The sequence below is a fragment of the Dendronephthya gigantea genome, unplaced genomic scaffold, assembly GCF_004324835.1.
Source record: "Dendronephthya gigantea isolate DGI-Jeju-01 unplaced genomic scaffold, DenGig_1.0 000033F, whole genome shotgun sequence".
Classification (NCBI taxonomy): domain Eukaryota; kingdom Metazoa; phylum Cnidaria; class Anthozoa; order Malacalcyonacea; family Nephtheidae; genus Dendronephthya; species Dendronephthya gigantea.
The window spans coordinates 1450194-1472414 of NW_021163043.1; the positions used below are offsets into that span (position 1 = coordinate 1450194).

General features: G+C 38.1%; 1 protein-coding gene across 1 annotated transcript in view; it reads right to left on the bottom strand.

The window, feature by feature from the left end:
• Nucleotides 1–22221, bottom strand: part of LOC114525064 (laminin subunit alpha-like) — a 44809-nt gene that overhangs the window by 8567 nt on the left and 14021 nt on the right. Inside the window, exons 19-47 of the mRNA XM_028546271.1 lie at nucleotides 21377–21701; nucleotides 20385–20716; nucleotides 19767–19909; nucleotides 19148–19232; nucleotides 18588–18665; nucleotides 17044–17121; nucleotides 16512–16709; nucleotides 16203–16323; nucleotides 15399–15702; nucleotides 14940–15129; nucleotides 14296–14476; nucleotides 13732–13987; nucleotides 13149–13222; nucleotides 12590–12617; nucleotides 11952–12154; nucleotides 11606–11731; nucleotides 10806–11158; nucleotides 9943–10053; nucleotides 9487–9783; nucleotides 9008–9230; nucleotides 8219–8304; nucleotides 6923–7479; nucleotides 5703–5922; nucleotides 4290–4552; nucleotides 3374–3595; nucleotides 2437–2671; nucleotides 1425–1674; nucleotides 733–856; nucleotides 298–404 (exon numbers count right to left, since the gene is read on the bottom strand). Of these exons, the coding sequence (XP_028402072.1) occupies nucleotides 298–404; nucleotides 733–856; nucleotides 1425–1674; nucleotides 2437–2671; nucleotides 3374–3595; nucleotides 4290–4552; nucleotides 5703–5922; nucleotides 6923–7479; nucleotides 8219–8304; nucleotides 9008–9230; nucleotides 9487–9783; nucleotides 9943–10053; nucleotides 10806–11158; nucleotides 11606–11731; nucleotides 11952–12154; nucleotides 12590–12617; nucleotides 13149–13222; nucleotides 13732–13987; nucleotides 14296–14476; nucleotides 14940–15129; nucleotides 15399–15702; nucleotides 16203–16323; nucleotides 16512–16709; nucleotides 17044–17121; nucleotides 18588–18665; nucleotides 19148–19232; nucleotides 19767–19909; nucleotides 20385–20716; nucleotides 21377–21701 (5770 nt within the window). The remainder of the gene's footprint in view (nucleotides 1–297; nucleotides 405–732; nucleotides 857–1424; nucleotides 1675–2436; nucleotides 2672–3373; nucleotides 3596–4289; nucleotides 4553–5702; nucleotides 5923–6922; nucleotides 7480–8218; nucleotides 8305–9007; nucleotides 9231–9486; nucleotides 9784–9942; nucleotides 10054–10805; nucleotides 11159–11605; nucleotides 11732–11951; nucleotides 12155–12589; nucleotides 12618–13148; nucleotides 13223–13731; nucleotides 13988–14295; nucleotides 14477–14939; nucleotides 15130–15398; nucleotides 15703–16202; nucleotides 16324–16511; nucleotides 16710–17043; nucleotides 17122–18587; nucleotides 18666–19147; nucleotides 19233–19766; nucleotides 19910–20384; nucleotides 20717–21376; nucleotides 21702–22221) is intronic.

The window sequence follows — 22221 nt, forward strand, 5'->3', positions numbered from 1 at the left end:
ACAAATAGAAATATTCTATCGCATCAGCCATGGGACTTCATCACAATGAGATATGTAGATTACATATTTTTGTTCCTCTGAAACAATTTTAACCTTAAGGGCGTAGAGGACATTTCAAGTTTTAGGAAATTTGGCATGGGTAAAGAGTAACTAAGACGAAAGAGATAACATAACTAGATGTCTATTCGTTTCCTGGGTTAAAACTCATCATCCCTTTTGGAGTTTGGGTTAACAGTTTCGAAAGGACAAACTTTATGCAATAATTAGCTTTATATCTGAAAGACATAAAAAACATACCTTCAGGTAAAGGTTTGATAACATCTTTCACCTTTTCATAATAGGGGACTTCTCTTATTCCCAAACTAACATCACTCTTAGAACTGACATCAGCTAGATTAATCATACTAAAAACAAGAGAATCATGACGTTACATTACTTACATAGGATTCCTACGTTAAATCCATGCAGTTTCTCATGCACAAGTCCAAAATTTCGATATTTTCTCTTGTAGTTGCTATGTCTTGAACGCATTCGTTAATATGCTCCATGCAGACGTTATACATATTTCAATGTCCTTAAAGGGTCGAAATATTGCACGGGTCGATTGCATAAAAACCTAGATAACTTTTAACTGTATAGTTAAGGGCAGAATTGGCCAATTAAAAGTTTCTACTACGGGATTGACCCAAATGATACATAAACCTAAATCACCACCCTAACGCTAATACTTACCTCGCTTCGCCAGATTTTATTAGAACGGGATCCCTTATTTGACCTTTGAAGGATGGCGATTTTTTAACTAATTCGGATGTGCTCTTCTTCTTATCCTTCACGCCACCAAAACTAAGATTGAATCCTGCAAAATAGCGAATAAGCAAAGAGTATATTTAGAGGAAAAAAGATTACCCTACTTTGGGACAGTATTTTTTTCAGTTACCCAGCCAATTTCTCTTTAGCCAACCCTATTAAACCTTGCCTAACCCTACCCCTGCTTATTAACAATGGGTAGGGTCAGGGGCGTAGAGAGCATCCAAGATTGAGGGGGAGGATTAAACCAGATTCCAGGGGGCACTTTTGCATGGTTAATGAAAAGAGCAGCTAAAGATCATGGGACGTTTTATTGCGAAAGCTGCAAGCAAGGACACCACTAATGTGGTTCAACTTATGCTCTACAAAAAGTTGTTACTGTGTAAATAGCACGTGTAAGTGGGTGCACGTAGGAACCAAACAGGGCACCTTCGATTTTAAAATAGTATTTACAGCTACATCAGCTTCTCCAAAAAGGAATTTTTCATCACGAAAAGGGCACTTTTTTCCCACGCCCTGGGTAGTGTGCGTTATTCAAAATGGCTCAAATTCTTATGTTCTGAATTCTGAACATAAACTCCATTAAGTGTTGTGAAACATATTTTTTTTAAAAATACCTTTACTCAACGAAGCTAGTGCTTTGGCGGTCAGCTTTTTCGAGAATACAACTCTGTTGTCGACCAAAACTTCAAGACTTCCTTCTTTTATTCTCAGCGAAACTGTATGCCATTTATTATCGTTCAGTTTGCTGCCATCCACGCTGCGACGTCGTCGTGTTTCGTCCAAGTTACCAAACAACAGACCACCAAGATTACCATCGATCTTGATGTTGCCATTCTCGGTAGTGATAGAAACGAAGTCCCCGTCCTATTTAGGTAATGAAAGTAAAATATTACAATTTTTTCCAACGATTTGCAAGAGACATAAGCGAGGTTCAGATTTAAATTCCACTACCAAAACAAAAACAACAACAACAATCACTACCACAATCATTACTACAACCACAGCCACCAACTACCACAAACACTAAATCTACCACTAACTCTACAACTCCCACAACTTCTGCCACCACCACTGCCAATACCTCCACCACTAACACATCACTACTACCACCTCTCCTACTACCGCTACCATTATACCACTACCACTACAACTAAAACTACCACTTCTGTCACTAACTCTACAAATACCACACCACTACTACTACCTCTACCACCACCACTACCACTACCTCCATCACTAACACTACCACCACCTCTCCGACTACCTCTACCTCTATCACTACCACTATACCAGTACAACTACAACTACCACCCCTCCCACTACCTCTACAAATACCACGCCACTACCACTACCTCTACCACCACCACTATCTCCATCACTAACACTACCACCACCTATCCTACAACCTCTACCACTACAACTACCACCACCTCTCATACTACCTCTACCTCTACCTGCACCACTATCACTACCACCACCCCTCCCACTATCACTACCACCACCACCAGTACAACCACAATCACTACCACAACCTTTACAAGTACCAGTACCTTTGCCATCACCACAAACAGCCTCTTCAAAGAGATAATTGTAAGAAAAAGTGGGATAGAAAAGACGTTACGCTACCTTGCCTTCCATGTTCATAATAACACCATCTTCGGCTGTCTTAATCATTGAACTGATTTGGGAATCAGGGCTCAACTCTACAGACTGCGCTAGTTCAAGTGACGAATCACCACCTGAGAATTCGGCAGTTGATACCAATTCTCCACGACAACCACGCTCCACACCCAACGAGTCGAGCGCTTCGCGGAATCCGTTTGGTTCCATTATACACCCGATGAAGAATGGCGTTTTTATTCTATACATGAAATATAGTTGAGTTAATTTGGACACGTTGAAGACCTGACTCAATCGACTAACGGTGCTCAACAAATGTTTACTGTTTAAACCGAAGATGATACGGAAGAGAGACTAATCGAAAATGGACAGAACCACCACGAATTCTTGCGATCAACTATTCTTCCGTACTAAACCGTGCAAGACTCCAGTAACCAATTACGCACGTCAGGGGCGTAAAAAGATGTTAAGGATTGGGGGTCGTAGGAAATGTTTTAAAATTTGATTTCTCCAAATCTACTGAAATGGTCGTTTCTGAGCATAAGCGCGTGTGCTCCTGCAACCTATATATACCGATTTCTTTAAATATCATCACCCAAGCCTCCATATTCCGAGGAGAAAGGCTCACCCAACCCATTTCTCCCGGTTCCAACCCCTGGTGTAAAAAATGAGCAGTCCCTGGCATGAGAAAAGCCTCAATTGAAATATGATAAAAAGTAGGTAAAAATGTTTACTGGCGTTTGTGTTGTTATAAACACTCTTTTCCGACTTTGTGTTCAATTATGCTTATGAAATATACTAGTTCGTCGAAAGGCACCATGTAAAGCGATAGAATTTCAATTTTTTTTACAACGAACAATATAATTTGCAAATTCCATTGCAAGCTATCGTTTCAGTTCACACAGAGTTCAATGGGTAAAATATAAGACATTGAAAGACTTACATATTGTAATAGCGAGCTTCTCGACTAATGCCACCAAGGAATGCTGTATAGAAGCGGGCATAACCTTCGTAACTAATACCATCGGCGCTAAGTTCATTTCCCTCATCAACTTTAAGTGTAATCGTCCCTGTCTCGATTTTAAGGGTGACTTTATGTTTTGCGTTGTCGTCAAATCGTCCAGATGTGTACCTTGATACGACGTCATCGTGACGTATTTTGAACCTGCCACGAAATATATATAGCATGAGGGTAAATTAACGAATTCATTTTTAATTCATGAAACTAGGATAATTCTAGGAACTCGGGGCGGTTTTCCACTTGGCGAAATTCTCGATGAAATGACATTTTCCCCTTCTCTCCTTTTTCTTCTCATTCATTCCAGTGAATCTACTATGATTGATTTCTCCGTTTGAAAAGGAAACTAACCAAAATAAATTTTTATTCGTTTGAATCCCCCAAAATTCACACAGGCAATGTCACTCAAGCTTTCGGCAAAAAAATGTTGCATTACATCGAAACCTTTTGTTAAAAAGTTGTGGACCAATAAGAAGGAATCTCGTTTTCAACTAATTTCCGCAAATTTGTTTATGTTTTTCAGGCTAAGCCAATCAGACTGCCTAAATTTTTAATACTTCATGTAAAATAGCAAATAATGCCCTTTTTAATGGAATAGTCAATATTTGTACGTTCTGATCGGTTTACTAAAAACGTAAACAAACTTGCTGATTGGTTTTGTGGGCCCTAATTAGAAGATTTTGAGTTACAGTTGCAAGTGAGTAATTTGACGTAGCTCCATGTGAGTAATTCGACTTAAAACTCGGCAACCTCCACAAACCAGATTGTATTCGACCCTCCGAGCTTTATTAGAGATTACTGATCACATATTAAACCGTTTACATAGATAACAAGACCTCACCTGAACCCAATTGTACCATTTATCATTTCGAGGATCAGATACGATTTGCGCCGCTCATCGAGAGAGTAAAGCTCATTGAAATATATAACGCCGTCTGTTGCTGCTGTCCGTATATCCAATGTTACATCACTACCACTGATTGCCGGGGATATAGTCCAACCTTGATAATCATTTCCCCTGAATTGGAACCATTTATCGTCATCTGTAACTGCGCTAGGAGGTTTGGGTCGTAATCCCGTGGGAGCAATTGTAGTGTTGTAATTCTACAGGTTTAAATATTAAGAAATAATAAAAAATGTGGAATTATTGCAAAGAAAGATAATGCCTGAGGCGCTCCTCCCTTTGTAGGAGCAATTGTATTGTTATAATTCTAGAGGTTTAAACAAGGAATGATAAATAAGGAATGATTATTCAAACTTAAATCCATATTATCTCCGGGATTTAACAAAGGTTGAGATTCATATTTTTGCAATGTTTTGTTGATCAGCATATGTAATGCAAAGCCAGAAGAAGGACAGTAAAATTGCCCGAAATGTTGCAAACTTTTGTAAAATGGCAGAGATTATATGGATTAAGATTTGAATACAATGAAAAAAGGTGAAAGTTTTGAACTTGGAAAATTCACAAGTACGACCAGGACAGCACAGCTGAAAAGAGCGTCGCCTAGACTTGTAAAACGTGAAACAATAGAAAATTTGCCCTTTAGGCTGTTTTTAATTCGGCGGGAAAATGGTTTTACTGGTAAGAGTCCGCTGGAAATAGTAAATTGCCAAGTTGGCTGAGGAATGTTGTAGAGTACGGAAAATAAAAGAAAATATGTTAATTTCAGGTACTATGTTATGTTCAAAGGCAGATGAAACATTGAGAGGAAAAACTATCATACTAGTAGATGCTTCAATAAAATATAAACAGTCTTCAAAGAACAGCAACTTGTAAACTCAAAACTTGAGCTTTGAAACAGGAAAACAAGTTCGTTGTACTAGTTTTACGCCTGTATTCTAAAAGCTCACTCACACTCAAACTCATTGAGTGGGAGATCTTAATCTTCTTATAACGTTTCAATGGCGGTATTTCCAGCCGAACAGGGGCTTGATTTTCAATGATTTACCTTATATATTTCCATCTATTCAGAAAAAACTTTCTCATTGATCAGCATTAACGAAATTTATATGTCACACTCGATGAGTGTGAGTGTGAGTGAGCTTTTTGAATACAGGCGTTAGTCATTCTGAAAGCAGAGTAAACTGTTTCGCTGGCTTGAATGTATATCGTTCATTCTCGTTTCACAATCTCTTTTAAAAAGAGCAGGAATATAATTTGTAATTGCTGTTTTGGAATCTACCTTTTTAAAGAAATTGTTCTTCAGAGTGTGTTTTTTGTTAGCCGCAGCATGCTGTCATACAGAATACTTACTAAGGCGTCGTACAAGCCAACTTGGCGTCCATCAATGAAGAGTTTGTCGAAACCGCCGACTAAGGTCGTGGATTTAAGTTCATCAGGAATTTCAGGAAAACCTTCAGGCGGGGATCCAACGAAAAGATAAGAATCGTCGGCGTCCACGTTGAACTGAGAAGGTAAGCTTCCAGTTTCATTACCCGAGTCTCCCACAGACACCATCACATTAGGACCAGTCCTAGAAGCAAGAAATATTCCGTTAGTTGTGATAGAGTTAACGATGATTGGATGAATAAGGATGGTGAAAGATTACAGCGGCTTCTGCGCATCAGTTCTGCTCATAACATTGGAGGACTCTGTGAGTTAGAAATTGTTCAAATTTCGTATGTTTTGAATTTCCCATGAACATAAACTCAATCTCTTATTCATTTAAGAATACAGTTAACTGAAATGGTAATAAATATTCCGATAGGACAGGATGTTTTACACCGTAGATATAGCGTATTCAAAATGTAAACAAAGCCTTTGTTTACAATACCGATTGTAACCCATCGCTAAGTGGAGGGGGGGGGGGGCTAATATTCATATAATCACGTTGAGCATTATTAGCTGAAATAAAATGGGCAAACAAAAAATCGATTAGGCCTTTCCCGATTGTGCCAGTGAATAAATAATTAGTTTAATAGTCGAGATTTTATCTAATAATTAGTGCGCAATTAGCAGTATGGATCATGTATAAGCCTAAAAGTTGCTTCCTGTTACCCAAAAAAGCAAAAGTTGCTCCAGGTAGCTGGAAAACAGAACAGTTATTGAAATTTCAAAAAGTTGCTTAAAAGTTGCCGAGCACAATCGGGAAAGGCCTAAAATTGATCGAGAACTTAGACAGCAAGGTTAACCTACAGTCCTACACCGAACGCGATATTTTCGGAATGTTCAAAACCAATATTCCTCTGCGTGTGTCGAGAGGTAGCGAATCCAGTCAAAATTCACTATATATAGTCCAGTCGGCCATCGTTCGTAAGTGAACATGTCAAGGTGGCTGATGTGACTGTATATTTCTATGTGAGTGCAGCCAACAATGACCGACAGCAATGACCGATATTAAATACAGAAATAAAGACAAATTTACAAATGACTTTTTCACGACAATTATAATCTATAATCGATAATCTATTAATCTACAAGTTGATTTCAGGGCCAAAAGAACTGGTGATGAGAAAATTAAGCTTTGTTCTTACCGTTCAAACTGAACAGTTCTCCAGCCAATTGGATCTCTTGATGTATCGCCAGGCGTTACTGCTTCTACGGGTCTTTTTTTGACGTCCAAGTTTGTATCGACGGTTTGAACGTCTTTGGAATTACGGGATACAATCTTCAGATTTCCATCGTCAACTTCGAAAGCTAAGTATTCCTTCGCGTTCCCAAGGAACAACAACAGTGCATTGTCTTGATCCGTAGCGAGATTAAACGAGACGCTAGTCTGGCTGGAAGGACCATATGCTGCCCGGGGTATTCTCAGCTCTACCGAGGTGTTATTACTGTATTCGCCACGAGAACTTGGGTATGTACGAATCCTGTCGCGCCCGCGTTCGATATTGAAGCGGATACGTCTGATACGCTCGACGACTTCGGTCTCAATTTCATCCTCTGTCAGGCTCTGGTTAATTTTCACCCTATTAATTGTCTCGGATAGCTCTTGTATGAAACCGTCGTTTTGTTCTGTTAAATTTCTAATGCGATCGATCAACTCCAAAGCGTTCTCGTAACCTTCTTCTAAAGGTTCTATACCTGGGACCTAGAGATGAGAACATATATATTGATATATGTGATAGCGTGGATTGAAGGAGAATTATGATTAGATTTTTAATCCGAGGCAAGGGGATTAAGTGGTCTTGAATCACTCTAATCACCCTGGTGGAGTCAGACTATAAGCTTGAAATCTCACAGCTGATAAAGCCGGCCACACACAAGAGCCATCAGTTGAGCTGACGACCTGTTAGCTCAGCCCGAAAACCATCCACACACGAGAGAAACTTGCTGAGCTAACAGCCTCGCGAGGCCTTTTCTAGCTCAGCCAATACCAAATTCACGAATGATCTGCGCCAATTTGGGCGAACAGGATTCGTTAGAGAATGCTCAGTATTGATTTTTTAGGGTGTGGAATTTGATCCAATTTGAAACAAAGTTTATATATGGCACTCGAAAATGGACATCATTGATTTGAGTAAGGTTCAATTAGGCAATTGTATAATGTTAAATTTGAACTGTATAGCTCGGCTTTAAAGCAAGAAACACACTACATATTCATGAGATAATATATTATAAACTGATAAAACCAGATGAAACGAAATAACAACGTGTTTGACAAAAGTCACATGATCCAAAACTGATCTATATATATGAAACTGTATTACAGTTCCTTTTTCGTATTTAATAATCTTCAACATATAATACTTCGTCAAAAGCTTCACTTTCTTGTGAGCGCAAATTCTGCAGATATAATTATTGCAACGACGCTTAAAAATACTTCGTACCGTTATGGAGTCAACGACAGATTTCGCATCGTCAGAATCAGTTTTTGAAGTCTTCGCGTCTGTTTCCACTTTCTTCGTTCTGCCTCCTTGAGGAAGAAAAGCGTAGATCGTCAGAACCTCGGCGCCGCAAGGCGGAGGGAAGGAGAGGGGTGGGGCAGCTAACTCCCTGGAGGGAAATGACGGTCAAGGCTGTGGCAAGGATGGAATGCGAGGCTTTATATTTGCTACGGCAACTAAATTCGTTTTTATATTCATTTAAATAACAAAATGCAAAAGAAAAATTTTTAATAGCTATTTCTTACCATAGAATAAATTTTCCAGTTAAGCTGACTTAATAGCAAAACGCGATAGAAAGTAATGCAGTAGACACACGATGCTTACGCTTGTTTATAAAGTGCCAGGTGTAACAGGCAGAATAAAGATCGAACGTTTGATTATATAAAGTGATTGGTTACAAACACATCCCTAACTTGATGTGAAGTCGTTAAATTTAGGGAAAAAAGCTACTACTTCTTTGAGCGTGTTGTTTGCATTACAAAAACATACCTAACTTTGATGTTAAGTCGTCGAATTCAGGGAAGGGAGCTACTACTTCTTTCAACGTGTTGTTTGCATTACAAAAACATACCTAACTTTGATGTTAAGTCGTCGAATTCAGGGAAGGGAGCTACTACTTCTTTCAACGTGTTGTTTGCATTACAAAAACATACCTAACTTTGATGTTAAGTCGTCAAATTCAGGGAAAGGAGCTACTTCTTTGAGCGTGTTGCTTGCGTTACAAAAACATACCTAACTTTGATGTTAAGTCGTCGAATTCAGGGAAAGGAGCTACTACTTCTTTCAACGTGTTGTTTGCATTCCTGAAGTTATCGCGAATCTTCTTGATAAGATCTTCAAGTCTCTTCAACCAATTAGTCAACCCTGGAATTCTCTTCTTTTGATCCTCTGCGTCACCATCCAATATCACGCTGGTGTTTCTAGACTCTGTGGCTTTCGCACCAAGGCCTTTGCTCTAAAAGTAAAATAATTCAAAATCATTCAAAATTATGACTAAGAAACTAGGCTGTTAGCATTAATGTATTATCGCTATACAGAGTAACCTAAGAGTCAGAGTCTCTTCACGATTCTTTGCCTGGGGAGGGAGGGGGAGAGGGACTTTTGCTTAAGATATCTCATAAGTGAAAGAGGTCGTTCAAAAAGAATCATGGCAAAATTCCTTAAAGGGTTTTGACCAAATGGAGTGGTCCTTTTAAGAACAAAAAACTTACCTTTCGCAAAGCATCTTGACTATTCTTGTTCGCTTCTTTTGCTATCTTTAAAATTTCCTCAATAGCCTGGACGATATTATCATAGGCATTACTAGCCTCTAGTGCTTTTTGCGCATACTTATTCGGATCCTTCAAAAGGCTTTGCAAGAAATCTGACGTTTCTTTTAGGTAGTTAGCGTGAGCTGTCGCGTTGTTCACCAAAACCTCCAAAAAGGCATTATCTTTCTTCGTGTCGGAAATGCGTTTGTCGAATTCTTTCAAATACTTAACGAGGCTAGATGTGTTACCGGTGGTATTCTATAAACAAAAAAAAAAAAATTGCCTTCAAATTTGTTACGTTTGTGGGAATTGTTTCTATAAGAAAATTTCTAAAAAAATACAACAGATTGGTTCTCCTTTAGAAGTATTCATCTTCGTCAATACACTTAAACAATTCTTTAAATTCCATTCACTTACCGGATACTTGATATTTTTCAAAATATCTTTTGCTTCTTCCAAAACATTCAAGGCGTCTTTCAGTTTCAGATCAGCGACTTGCTTCTGCGACTTTGCCTTGAGAATTACCGCCTACAAAAAAGCCAGAGGTTTGAAGAAATGGTATAAATATTGCCATTTAATAGGTGGTAACGTACATTGCCGAAGATGAAGGTTGTTTACATTTTGGGCGAACTATAAGGATAAGATATGATGTATAATGATATACAAGGTGAACTATAAGGATAAGATATGATGTATCATGATATACAAGGCGAACTATAAGGATAAGATATGATGTATAATGATATACAAAGTGAACTATAAGGATAAGATATGATGTATAATGATATACAGGGTGTAACAAAAAAATTACACTCCTTTCAATCACACTTCTTTTAGAATTTCAATGCTTTATTACTATGCACGGGTGCATAATATTTCGGACATTGAATTTCAGGAAAAAGTGACACCCTGCAATTTTGATACAGTGTATATAAAGAGTTATACGGTTGTAGAATAATAACATCTGCTCTAGCTGGCTTTGCCTATTCTGGTAATTAAAAAGTCCTTTTAATGCTATTGAGCCGCTTGTAACTGAAGTCACAATTCTTAGTCTAGCTTCCGCCATTTTGGGTGGAAATGTAGTTATAACTATTTAAGGAAAGCAAATAGATTCACAGTCCCTAAACCCGGGTCCCCATTAAGTTCACTAATGAAGGTCCGGGTTAACGGATCGAATGTTCCGCACAAAACATGGCGTGGTATTTCTGCAAACCGTTATTCAACTATCAATTCACCATGCAAAATTTCAAGAATATTAATAAATGAATATCACTACTTACATCAGGTTGATATTTCAGCGCCTTCTTGTTGATTTCCTGAGCTATCCGACTATCAAGGACAGATGCGGAGGCTTTCTTTAGTTGATTTCGGAATATTGGTTCTAAACTTTTAAACTGGCCCTTGTTACTCAATACCTCTCCATGAAGCATCACACTTTCAAGGAGATAGAAACTGGACCACCTCTGTGCACTGAAGGATTCTCTAAGTTCCTCTTCCACCAACGCTCTGAGCTCAGAATAATTTCGGCCCTCAACAATCAATCTAATTTCATGGATCTTCTTCAAGATATTCACAGAATTTAAATTTCCATTTCGCATTTCTTGTAAAACCCGCTCGGCGTCAATCGTAGGTTCTGCAATGTAATAGCGTTGACTATTGTTACATTGAAGCCATCAGCACAGCACCCGTACCATGCAATCTTATATACCCATGCGCTGCCTTAATGTTCTGTGGCAATAAATTGAGTTTTGAAATAAACTTATATCGTAACAATGGGCTATTTTCTACGAGTTTTTTCCGTCCGAAACGCCTCTATTGCATGCGTATAACCGCTATTTGCTCGCATAGCGCTATTCAGCAAAGAGAAACCTATATTCTATAATATAAAAAGTCTTCTATATTGTTTTTTAAGTGTGATTCGTCAGGCAAAGATTGATTTTCGATTGTCAGTCACTTGAAGCGTGACAAATTAATGACGAATCACACTTACGCAGAAAAGAGAAAATAACAGAGTTGACTTTCTGATAGGTTTCTATTTCTATATGATAGGTTTCTAAATTGTTTACTATCATCTACTCACCCATACAAATTTTGGTTGGACGGCATTCAGACAGCTGACAGCAAATTGATCCAATGCTGCATTGTGAATCCTCAGTACAAGATTCTTCTGGTTGGCTTGGACAGAAACTGGTTGCAGCCGGACACCCTGAAATGGAAAGATTTAACTTTACATCTGCCCACCGTCAGCTTGGACCCGATAAGTCAGCTAGCGCCTTTGCGGCAAAGTTGAACCGTCCTCCCGCGGTTAAAAAGCCGTTTCACGTTTAGTTAATCTCGGCTAAGTGGTATCATGTAAACAGCCTTTATCATGCAAACTTGCAAGGCGCTCAGCCTGTCTAAAAGCTTTACCAAATTTCGAACCGTACCTTGAATCTCCTTTAGTAACTGCCTAAGCTTTTCTTCAATATCATAGGCATCTTCTTTCGTCTTCGTTGCGTTCTTCTTGACAACATCGCTCAGGTTATTCACATCGTTTGCTTTGTCAACAATATTCATACTCTCGTCAATCACATCTTTTGCATCGTTCTCCAGCGGTTTTCCCGCAGGCTTTGGAGTCGCTGTGGTATCTCTACGGTTATAAAAATATCGCCAGAAAGTTACTAGCAGCTTTTGCCAATGCCGATGGCAGAAACACCGATAAATAGAAATTTATTGTTTTCACAGTCGATGAACAACCAAATATTAGCATAGTCGGACATGGGACTAACGCCTATATTCAAAAAACTCACACTCACACTCATTGAATGTGACATCGAAATTTTGTTATTTCTGATCAATGTTAATTAAACATGGAAAGATTTAAGGTAAAGCACTGGAAATCAAGCACTTATTCGACTGAAAATACCTCCATGGAAATTTTATGAGAAGATTAAGATTTCCCAGTCAATGAATTTGGGTGAGTGAGTTTTTGGAATACAGACGTACATTGTCAGGCTGACAAGCTCACTCACTTAGAGTCTTTGTTGTATGAACAAATCAGGATACAAAAAGGGATAACACTTACCCACTGCCAATTATCATCTCACCCGAATCTATACAGAAAAACAAAACGAATTAAAATAGCTGCATGGTAAGGTAGGTCGTTTTACTACAGACAATAGCCTATTCTCAAAAAGTGGTAATAGTGTATAATAGTGTATAATATATAATTAATTCAATGTTTTATCGGAAATAAATAATTATGCAGTATGAGTGTAGCTATTTTAAAAAAGAAAACAAAAAAAATAAAAAAAGTTGGTGACCACCATTCCTGTCGTGTTATAGCGAAAATAATTAAAGAAACAATATGGCAGAAATTTAAGCCAGGATTTTAAGTAATTATCATTGCTTCTGATCTGATGTCAGTTAATAGGAATAGAACACAAGCGTTGGATACTTGTAAAATAAAATATTTAAGGTGGAAAAAAGGCTCAGGAGACGTGAAACCGTGAATGAATTCCAGGTTACAAACCAGTCAAGTTAAACAATGCAATGCGGGGAAATATTGAACTTTGCAAACTTAAAGAACGTTTTCGACTGCGACATAAAGCGCGAATGAAATTTAATAATATCATGTAACAAACCTTTGTCCTTGCCATCAGCCAGGTCAATAAGATTGCTAATACTTTTGTTGTAGTTGTCCACACGAACTGTGAGACTAAAAATGCAATTTCAACTACATTACACGAGATTTAACGAACCTTTTCAAAAGGTAAACTAAAAGACAAGGGAAACCTACGTCTAATTAGAATACTTTTAGAAACATATAAAATTATATTTGTTTTTGTCTATTACAGGCAGTTTCTACACCACATTTATTTGTAATGATAATAACTTCAACCTTCCAACTGTTTCACGCTAGCCTTTATATTTGTAAACTCTGAAATTACTCCAGTTTTACTGGCCAAAGGCCTTAAATTAAAACACTGAGATGTTTCAGCAAAACTCCCCTCACAAAAGAACCTAATGACTGTGTTGCAGACACGTGTGAAAACTATTTTTATGATAACATGTGTTTCATATCTGATCTCGTGTGAAATGCATGTTAAATTCTGTGAGATTTCGTGTGAAATGCATGTTAAATCGTGTGAGATTTCGTGTGAAATGCATGTTAAATCCTATGTGATCTCATGTGAAATGCATTTTAAATCCTGTTCCTTAACATACTTTTTGATGTCGATTTCAATTTTGTTCAGCCGCTTCCTCGATTCGTCAGTTGCAACGCCATCTCCGCCGCTTGTCGAGTAATTTCCGAGCATTCTGTCCACCCTTTTGAACAATCTCTCCTCACAAGGCCCACAGTATTCACACCCATCAGCTGTTCGTATATGATAAGGTGGGCAGATTTGACACGTTGGATCGTTGGCTTCGCAACATCTACCATCGTTTATATCACACACTTGGCCTGTGGGGCAGTTACACGCTGTAAGAAAAGTAAATTTGTTTTATCTTATCAATTCCAACAACCGCTGGTGGTTACCAGTGAACTCTTATTATTTATACACCTGGAGAGCGTGGTTTTCGATAAAATACTGCTAAAGGAAAAACAGAAGGGTTTGGAAAGTTTCCCTTGTGTATTTTAAATAGATGTTGAACCACATTTCAAGACAAGTTGCTTTTAGTCGACGAAAATTAGTCGGTGGAAGCATCTGTTCTCATTCTCACTTCTCTTCAGTCGGAAGTTGTTGTCAAACGGTATGGACAAGTTACTTGAATTATATGATCGTTTACCTTTGCATCCTTCCTCAGAATAACCGAAATATCCTTCCTTACATCTGTCACATTTTAATCCAGACACTCCAGGTTTACAGACGCACTGTCCTGTCGCGAGATCACAATCATCGTTCAGAGACGCTGCTGAACATCCACAATCCTGGCAGCCATTACACGAATTAAAGTCCCATTTGGAGGCCTTGAAACGAATAATGTTAAGCACTTATTGGATAGGGTTTTTGCTATATACGGATTGGGTTATTGCTCTATATATATTTTAAACAAAAACGGTGGCAAGGGAGACTATATATACAAAGAAAATAAAAGATAACGTGCACAAATGATGCCTTTACGAAAGTTTCTGTTGAAAATTCCCACTCTTGATTCTTTTTTTAAACTCAAGTAAATCATATTTTAATGCAGTTTGCCGTTGCTTTTTCAGTTGATTTTAATCGAAACATTTTATGCTGTTTGAAATGAATTATTCCAATGAATATCAGGATTGGTCAAAATAAATTCCCGCAGCACAATTTCAGATTCAAAGTACAGAAAATATTCTGATTTAAAACAAACTGCAATTAAACAAAGATTTTAAATACATGAAATATTTAATTTTCAAGGGCTCAAAATGTACGATTGAATCAGACGGTTGAAATACAAACCTGACAAGCGGTACAACGTTGTCCAGCTACACCAGTTTTACAAGAACACTCTCCTGTGACGTCATTGCATATACTGCTTGCTGACCCACATTCATCGCAGTCGCATCTGCGGCAGTTGTGTAGAAGTCCGTTACCATAGTAACCAGGTTGGCACTTCTCACAACGTTCACCGCCAGTGTTATTGACGCAACTAGAAATGTTGAATTTAATAAGAATTTCATTCGAAAATATTTGTCAATTAGTCGGCGCATTCACTTGTGTAACAACAATTTCCAAACTGGCACTAGTCGTCCAGTTCAGCTAAAAATTGGCTTCCAAGATAGAGGCGAAAGTTATCGTTTGAGTCCACACAGAGCTCATTGGCATCGACCCAAAAAATTGAAATTAATTAAAATGAATTAAATCCAACGATTAAAATAAATTGATTAATCCATGAATTAATTAAAATTGATTACCTACCGCAAACACTCCCCAGTACGACGATCACAATTCCCAGTTGCGGCCAAGTCAATGTTGTTATTACATTCGCAAGGTTTACAGCCAGTAGTTAATGGATCCCCATAATACCCATCAGCACACTCGTCGCAGAGCTTGCCCGTGTAACCCTCTCGACATGTGCAGTTGAACGAACCATCCAATTCCTGGAAACATGACGTGGCATAATTCTTCGAACTATTTGGACAAGGACATCTTTGGCATGCATCTGCTTCGCCAGTGGTTGGGTCGCCATAGAAACCTTCAACGCATTTATCACACTTGGGGCCTGGAAATAGTGAAACAAAGACAGAAAGTTAACGGCAGGGGGGACAACAAGCCACGCACGTGAACACGAAATGGGTATTTTTTCTCACGTCGCTTGTCGCATGCATACGAAACACTGATATAAACTCGTGAGCCGTGCCAGTTCATGCAAGCATTTCCATGTTTTAAATAAAGACTAGTTCATATTTGGCCAGTGTGTACGATTTTCATTTACGAGATCGCAAAACACACTGCCTAGCTAGCGATCCTTTCCAACGAGTAGATTTGTTTATTTTATGTGTTTAGCGTTCAATTTGACAATGCCATCTTTGTGTTTATCTTGAAAAACACTTTCTGCAAAGCTAGAATATACTGTAAATTGGTTAAAATAATAAATTCATCCCGCCAGGGATCGATCTTTTTATTTACGTTTGTTAAAATGTTTCAAACATAATCTTTGCTGGTTTCCGTCAAGTTAGATGATAGGAATGGATTTGGTTTCTTCAGATAATTCATAAATACCTGCTGTTTTATCCTGACATTCGTAACATTCCCCAGTTTGGGGATCGCATTTTGAAGAATGACCATTGCATTCACACGGTACGCAAGCCTCGCCTGATCTGTAGTAACCAGCGTTACAATTCTGCCAATCAATAAAAATTATTGAAATACGAGAGAGAACAAGAGAAATAAATATTCCTAGAGAAAAATGCACATGTTCATAACAAAATGTGCCATTTGAATATAGGGTATTTTGGGACACTCTTTGCAAATTTCCATTAGAGTATATTCAAGCGAATACCTTCCGTATTTGTGATGAAAATAAAGTACCTGGCAAGATAGTCCGGTGGTATTTTGAGGGCAGACACATTTTTCCACTTGAGAGACAACTAAGGGTTTCATAGTAGGTAATTGAAGGCTTAGAAGCTCATTTTCATCCGCCAAAACATGTAGAAGATCAACTTGAACTAACATTCTCATGAATTCGTCTCGAGATAAAGACGACCCATCGCTCTTCATCCAGTCAGTCTTAAAAAAAAAAGCATTATACCCATCAACCCATTTTGTATAGTGAAATGAAATCATTATAAGACGTATATAGTGCAGCCTTTGGCTTTAAATATTTTGGCTTTCTTCAATGACAGTCAGGGCCGTCGCTAGAAGCTTAATTGGGGAGGTGTATATTCATGTATTCATGCATGCAAGAAGGCATAAAAACAATGGCGTACAAAAGAAATAAGTCGGAATATGAATACCCCCAATTAAGCTTCTAACGACGACCCTGAACACTGAGAAGCGGATAAATGAGTAAATTTCGCGACAAGGATTAAATAGAATCTACATATGAAGTTAATATACGTACTGCAGTCAGGGAAATCTCCGATGGTCGTGAACCAAGTGTAGAAACAGAGTCTTTGTGGAATATACGTTCTCCGTTTGACTATATATAGGTGCAGAAAAAAGAAAAATATTAAGTTTTTTTTTAAATAAAAACTGCCGAATAGCAAAGTTTTTTTACACTGTAATAAATAAATGTCTCAAAATGGCTTTAGATGAAAATAATGCAATTTTTTGTTCTTTTTATCAAATGCGTACGATATTAATTGTTGTATCCCACGTTTGACGTCACACTGATGACGAAGACATAAACGTCCCAAAAGAGCGGGAATGTTAAATTGACATGAATTCGAGGGAACAAAGTCGTAATCTTAATTCTTTTAAATAGATAATAAAACAATTACTGAATTCGGTTTTCACATGATATGGAGAATTATCAAGCCTCGGTTTGTCGTTATGAACCTCAAGGTCCTCAGCCCTCGGCTTTGACAAACTTCGGCTTGATAATTCTTCATATCGTGTTCAACCTCTTTCAATAATCCCCGAGCGGGCGCGGAGCGCCTGCGAGGGTACTAATTCCGCTCGGAGATTAGGAATTACACCCGGAACCCGGTAGAACATAGCCGAATCCAAAGTTGTCCAAATTCTTTGTCATGGACGGTCGACGTTGGGTGGTTTTGTAAGTTATGCGCATGCGCGAGTAACGTCTGGTAATCAAAGAACGTTCTGATTGGCTAAGACAGAAAGTTTGTATTTCAATGCGAACGGCAGCAATTTATATTAACTGTCATTTCGTAAACATTTTTGTAAAAGCGTTTCATAAACTTTGTGCAAAGAAAGTAAAACGAGAAGAAACAAGATGTATGAAGCATGACAGTTAGCAGAGATGAACGTGGATACGGTCAAGACAAAGCCGTGTAAGAGGAATAATTCATAATCTGCAAACTTATAAATGTTTTCAAAGACAAAGGGTACGTGTTTACTTTGTTTATTTCGTATTTGTTTCGCGATAAGAATCAGCCGTATTTGTATACTTTTCGGCTTTGTATGCCGTTTATTAGTTAAATTTTGAGCTTTTTATGCTAACGCATAAACCTGTGAAAGGCTATTACACCTTTGCTTTAACTTCAAAAAGTGTTTTTGAAAGTGTAATTTGAATTTTGGTATCAAAAATACACACTATATTTATAAAGTATAAAACTTTTAGCCGCCGGCGTCGACTGCAATTACAGAATAAAATAACATTTGAAGTTTTTTCTTTGTCTGTGAAGATTTTGTACTGTTTTAATCGTTTGAAACTTCGATTTTAAACCGTTTCTTAATTGCTGGCATGGTATAATGCAGCAAAATTGAACGGGCAATATTTACACTAGCTTTATGATTATTTTTGTATTGAATGATGGAAACATTATAATATACTCGGTAAAATATAATAGGACTGATTTGAGTTTTGTGTCATTTCATAATATAAGTTTAGGTCAGGTTAACTCAGGAAATTGTGTACTTGGTTTGAAATAGCGAGGGGTTGCTGCATGCATGTATTTCTAGTTGTAAAGTATTACATCCTACCTCGATAATCGCCAAAGGAGCAGTGCGTGAAACATTCTTACCAAGCTGCAAAAGTAGGTTTCTACCGTGGGCGTTTGTCTGCAAATAGAATTATGAAACTAAGAAATCGTATGAAACATGCATGCGATCATCACAAACAAAATTATCGATACCATTTGTCAACACAATTTCAAAAGAGAAGAACTTCTGTTGTTTGCGTCTCTATTTCACTCTACAGTTTTCAAAAATGTCCCAATTGGAACAGTGGCGTAACAAGAACGATAATTCACACATTCATTTTTGCCCGACGGATCTCTTTTGTATTTAAATGTAATAGAAATCCGCAGTTACGTCCCTGAATGAGAAAACCTACAAAAAATCATTCCATCCTAATATATGACTGACTATGCAAAATTCTACCGTTCGCAAGCGCTGAAGCATACAGGCATAGATTCTGTATCTGGATCGGAGACACATTTCACCGTGTCTCAAGCTTGGTCTTTAGAATTTTAAAATCATTATATCCTTTGTTTTGAATAAAAATTCTACCAACATTTTACATGTTTATCAGAAAGACTTACCAAATCTCCAAATTCCAAAACCCAGTAGAATGCAGAATCAAGACTCTTCTGCAGTACCCAATCTGCGAGAATTACACCCGTGGAACTAGAACAAAAATATACTTACTAACAAATGCCGAAATAGCACATGCTTGCTTAGAAACAGCTAGTTAACGTTTAAAAAACAAAGGTAGCACTTCCTTGTTCGTATATGAACGTAGAAATTGACTAATAAAATTCTACATCCAGTGAAGTTACGTATTAGAATTATCAACTATTAAGATTGCAGCATAACGTTTTTATTACTTTCCTGGACAATATAGACCAGTGACACGATTACAGGGTTTCCATATCTTATTTGCATATGGCTGTCCTCATAGGGGGATGGCAATGACAAAAGAGAGAAACAAATAACTTGTGAAAAGGATGCATAAAATATTCGATTCAACCAGATCGCTCCCTCCCTTGTGGTTACCAATTGCAAGAAAATTTCCTTGAATTGTGGAAACCCTGGACGTTTAGCCAACCAGAGCACAGAACATAGAGCTAAAATGTGTCTGGAAAACTAAAATGTGTCGCATACAAGCCTGGTACCTGGTATGTTTTACACCAATTGTAATCCTTATAGAAATTAACTTACTATACTGCATCTGGGGAATCCACAGCATAACACTGGTTAGTTTGACCAGAGCACCAACACTCAAGACAGCCTTTGGGATTGTCGCCACTCAAATAGAAATATCCTAACTTACATAAGTCACATCTCCTTCCTGCAACATGTTCCTTAAAAACAAAATGCGAAACAGACGATTAGCGATTGAGATAAAAAAGCTCCCAAAATGCGCTTTTCCCGTCTACCTTTCAAACGCGCAATGCATGATGATGGATGATGAAGCCTGATTCTTACGGACAGTCGGCGATGGCTATTGCTGGTGATCACTGACGAGTGAAATGATTGTCTTTTTAAGAGATTACCTCAAATCTCACAGGCCACCAACAATGAATCGCCTACTGTCGGAGATTAATGGGAAACAGGGGAAAAACTTGGTCATCTCTAACAAGTTGTCACGACGAACAAGGAGGAATTACAAGAAACTTGGGTTATGGTACCAATGTTTTTAGAGTTCACTGGTTTGAGCCCTTTACACGATAAATATTTGCTAAAAGCAAGCAATAGCTACCCCTGTGGTTTCAAAGACTCCCCCTCACCTCACAGAGCACGTGAGTGGTTAACACAAGGTTTTGATAAACAACTTACTTTGCAAATACATCTTCCAGTTTCTGAATCACAGCCAGTGATACCATCCTCGTGACAATCGCATTTTCTACAGTCCGGATAACCATAGTACCCTGGTTTGCACTGGTCGCATCTTCGACCCGCTCTGTTAGGCTTACATGAACACTGACCTGACGTCATATCGCACGAATCGCCGGCATCAACAACGCCGGTAGCATCGCAGTCGCATTGCAAACAACCTTGAACCGGATCGTATCCAAACGTGCCTTTGATACACGTACAATCATCACCTGCTGTATTCGGAGGACACTCGCAAAGACCAGTTAAATGATCACAATTCTCACAATCACATTCTAAAAAGTTAAAACAAGTTTTGCAACTTTATGCGTGTATTCTAAAGTTCAATCACGCCTAAACTCTCGAGTGGGAGATCTCAATTTTCTCATAACGTTTCCACGGTAGCTATTAATATCTGTACCCGACCAAGGGTTTGATTTTCAGTGTTTCACCTTAAACCTTTCTTTCGATGAAGAAAGATTTTTTTCATTGATAATTTTTTTCACACTCAATTAGTGTGAGTTAAGTGATGAAAGCGCTTTTCGGATGAAAGCGTTAACCTCTCTCGGCGTGGTTTTAAAACCGTAATCCTGGATTAAGTTTTAACCAAGAAATGGTAGTTTAAGCAGGTTAACATCCTGGATTAATCCAAGTCAAACTACCCTTAAAATATTATTCCAGAGCAGAAGTATTTAGAAAAAAGTGAAATTTTTAGTGTAAAGAAATATATAGGAAAGGAATATTTTTAGAAATACTAGATATTATAACGTTATAGAAAGTAAAACCTTTTTAACAGAGAAAATTTCTAAAACATTTGTTCCGGCGTTGTAACAAGCCCTTCGTAATTTGAATTTGTACATTTGTGGTGGTAACTCTGACTCAAGAATTCATACGCTGTTTGATGGTCGGCCTTGATTTTACAAGACGGAATCGCCAAATACGAGCTGAATACTTACTTCTACAATTTGGAAATCCGTAGTACCCAGTTTTACATCGTGAGCAAGTTCGACCAATGATGTTCTCGAAGCAGGGACATTGTCCACCAAACACGTCACACGTGTCACTTCGCGACCCACGCGTGTCGCACTCGCAGGGAAAACTGCCGTTATTGTGGTAAGTTGTGAGCGAGAAGACGGATTGTGTGCAGAAGGATTTCGCATCTTTGGTTACGTGCAAGTCGTTTTTAGAGCAGTGTTCAACGAAGTCGTTTGTACGATCCACAGGCTCACCACTCACCAATACAGGCGAGTACGAATCTTTTGGTACAAACAAGATATAGTCCTACAGGAAAAACAATACAACTTAGGGGGCTCATCACATACCTGGAGTAAGAATGTACGTATACGTAGATATAAGAATATAACAAAAACTGCAGCAAACAATGTCAACACCCAAACCACTTTAGAAATATTCCAAAAGAGGCAACTTAGTATAAGTAACATTACTATGATATAAGGAGAGGAGATGAATATTTTTGGGGTTTTTAACATGACCCAGTTTGATACCTAAGTTTGAAAAGAAATCACAGCGGATCAAAATAAAACAATGTGTTATAACGGAGAACTTTACGCGTATTTTATTTAGGTATCATGCTTCTCCAGAAAATGCCTACAGGTGAATCGAAACGCTGAAATTAAATCTTCAAAATGTTCACTTTTTACGAAGTTTCTATTACTTTATATTTCATCAGTTGTCCTGGGGCGCTTTCCTTTATACGGAAAAAACGGTCAGACCAGACCTGTTGTATTTCGGTACAGACAGATCACTGGTATTTTAGAGTGTTTCAAGAACTCTGGACTCA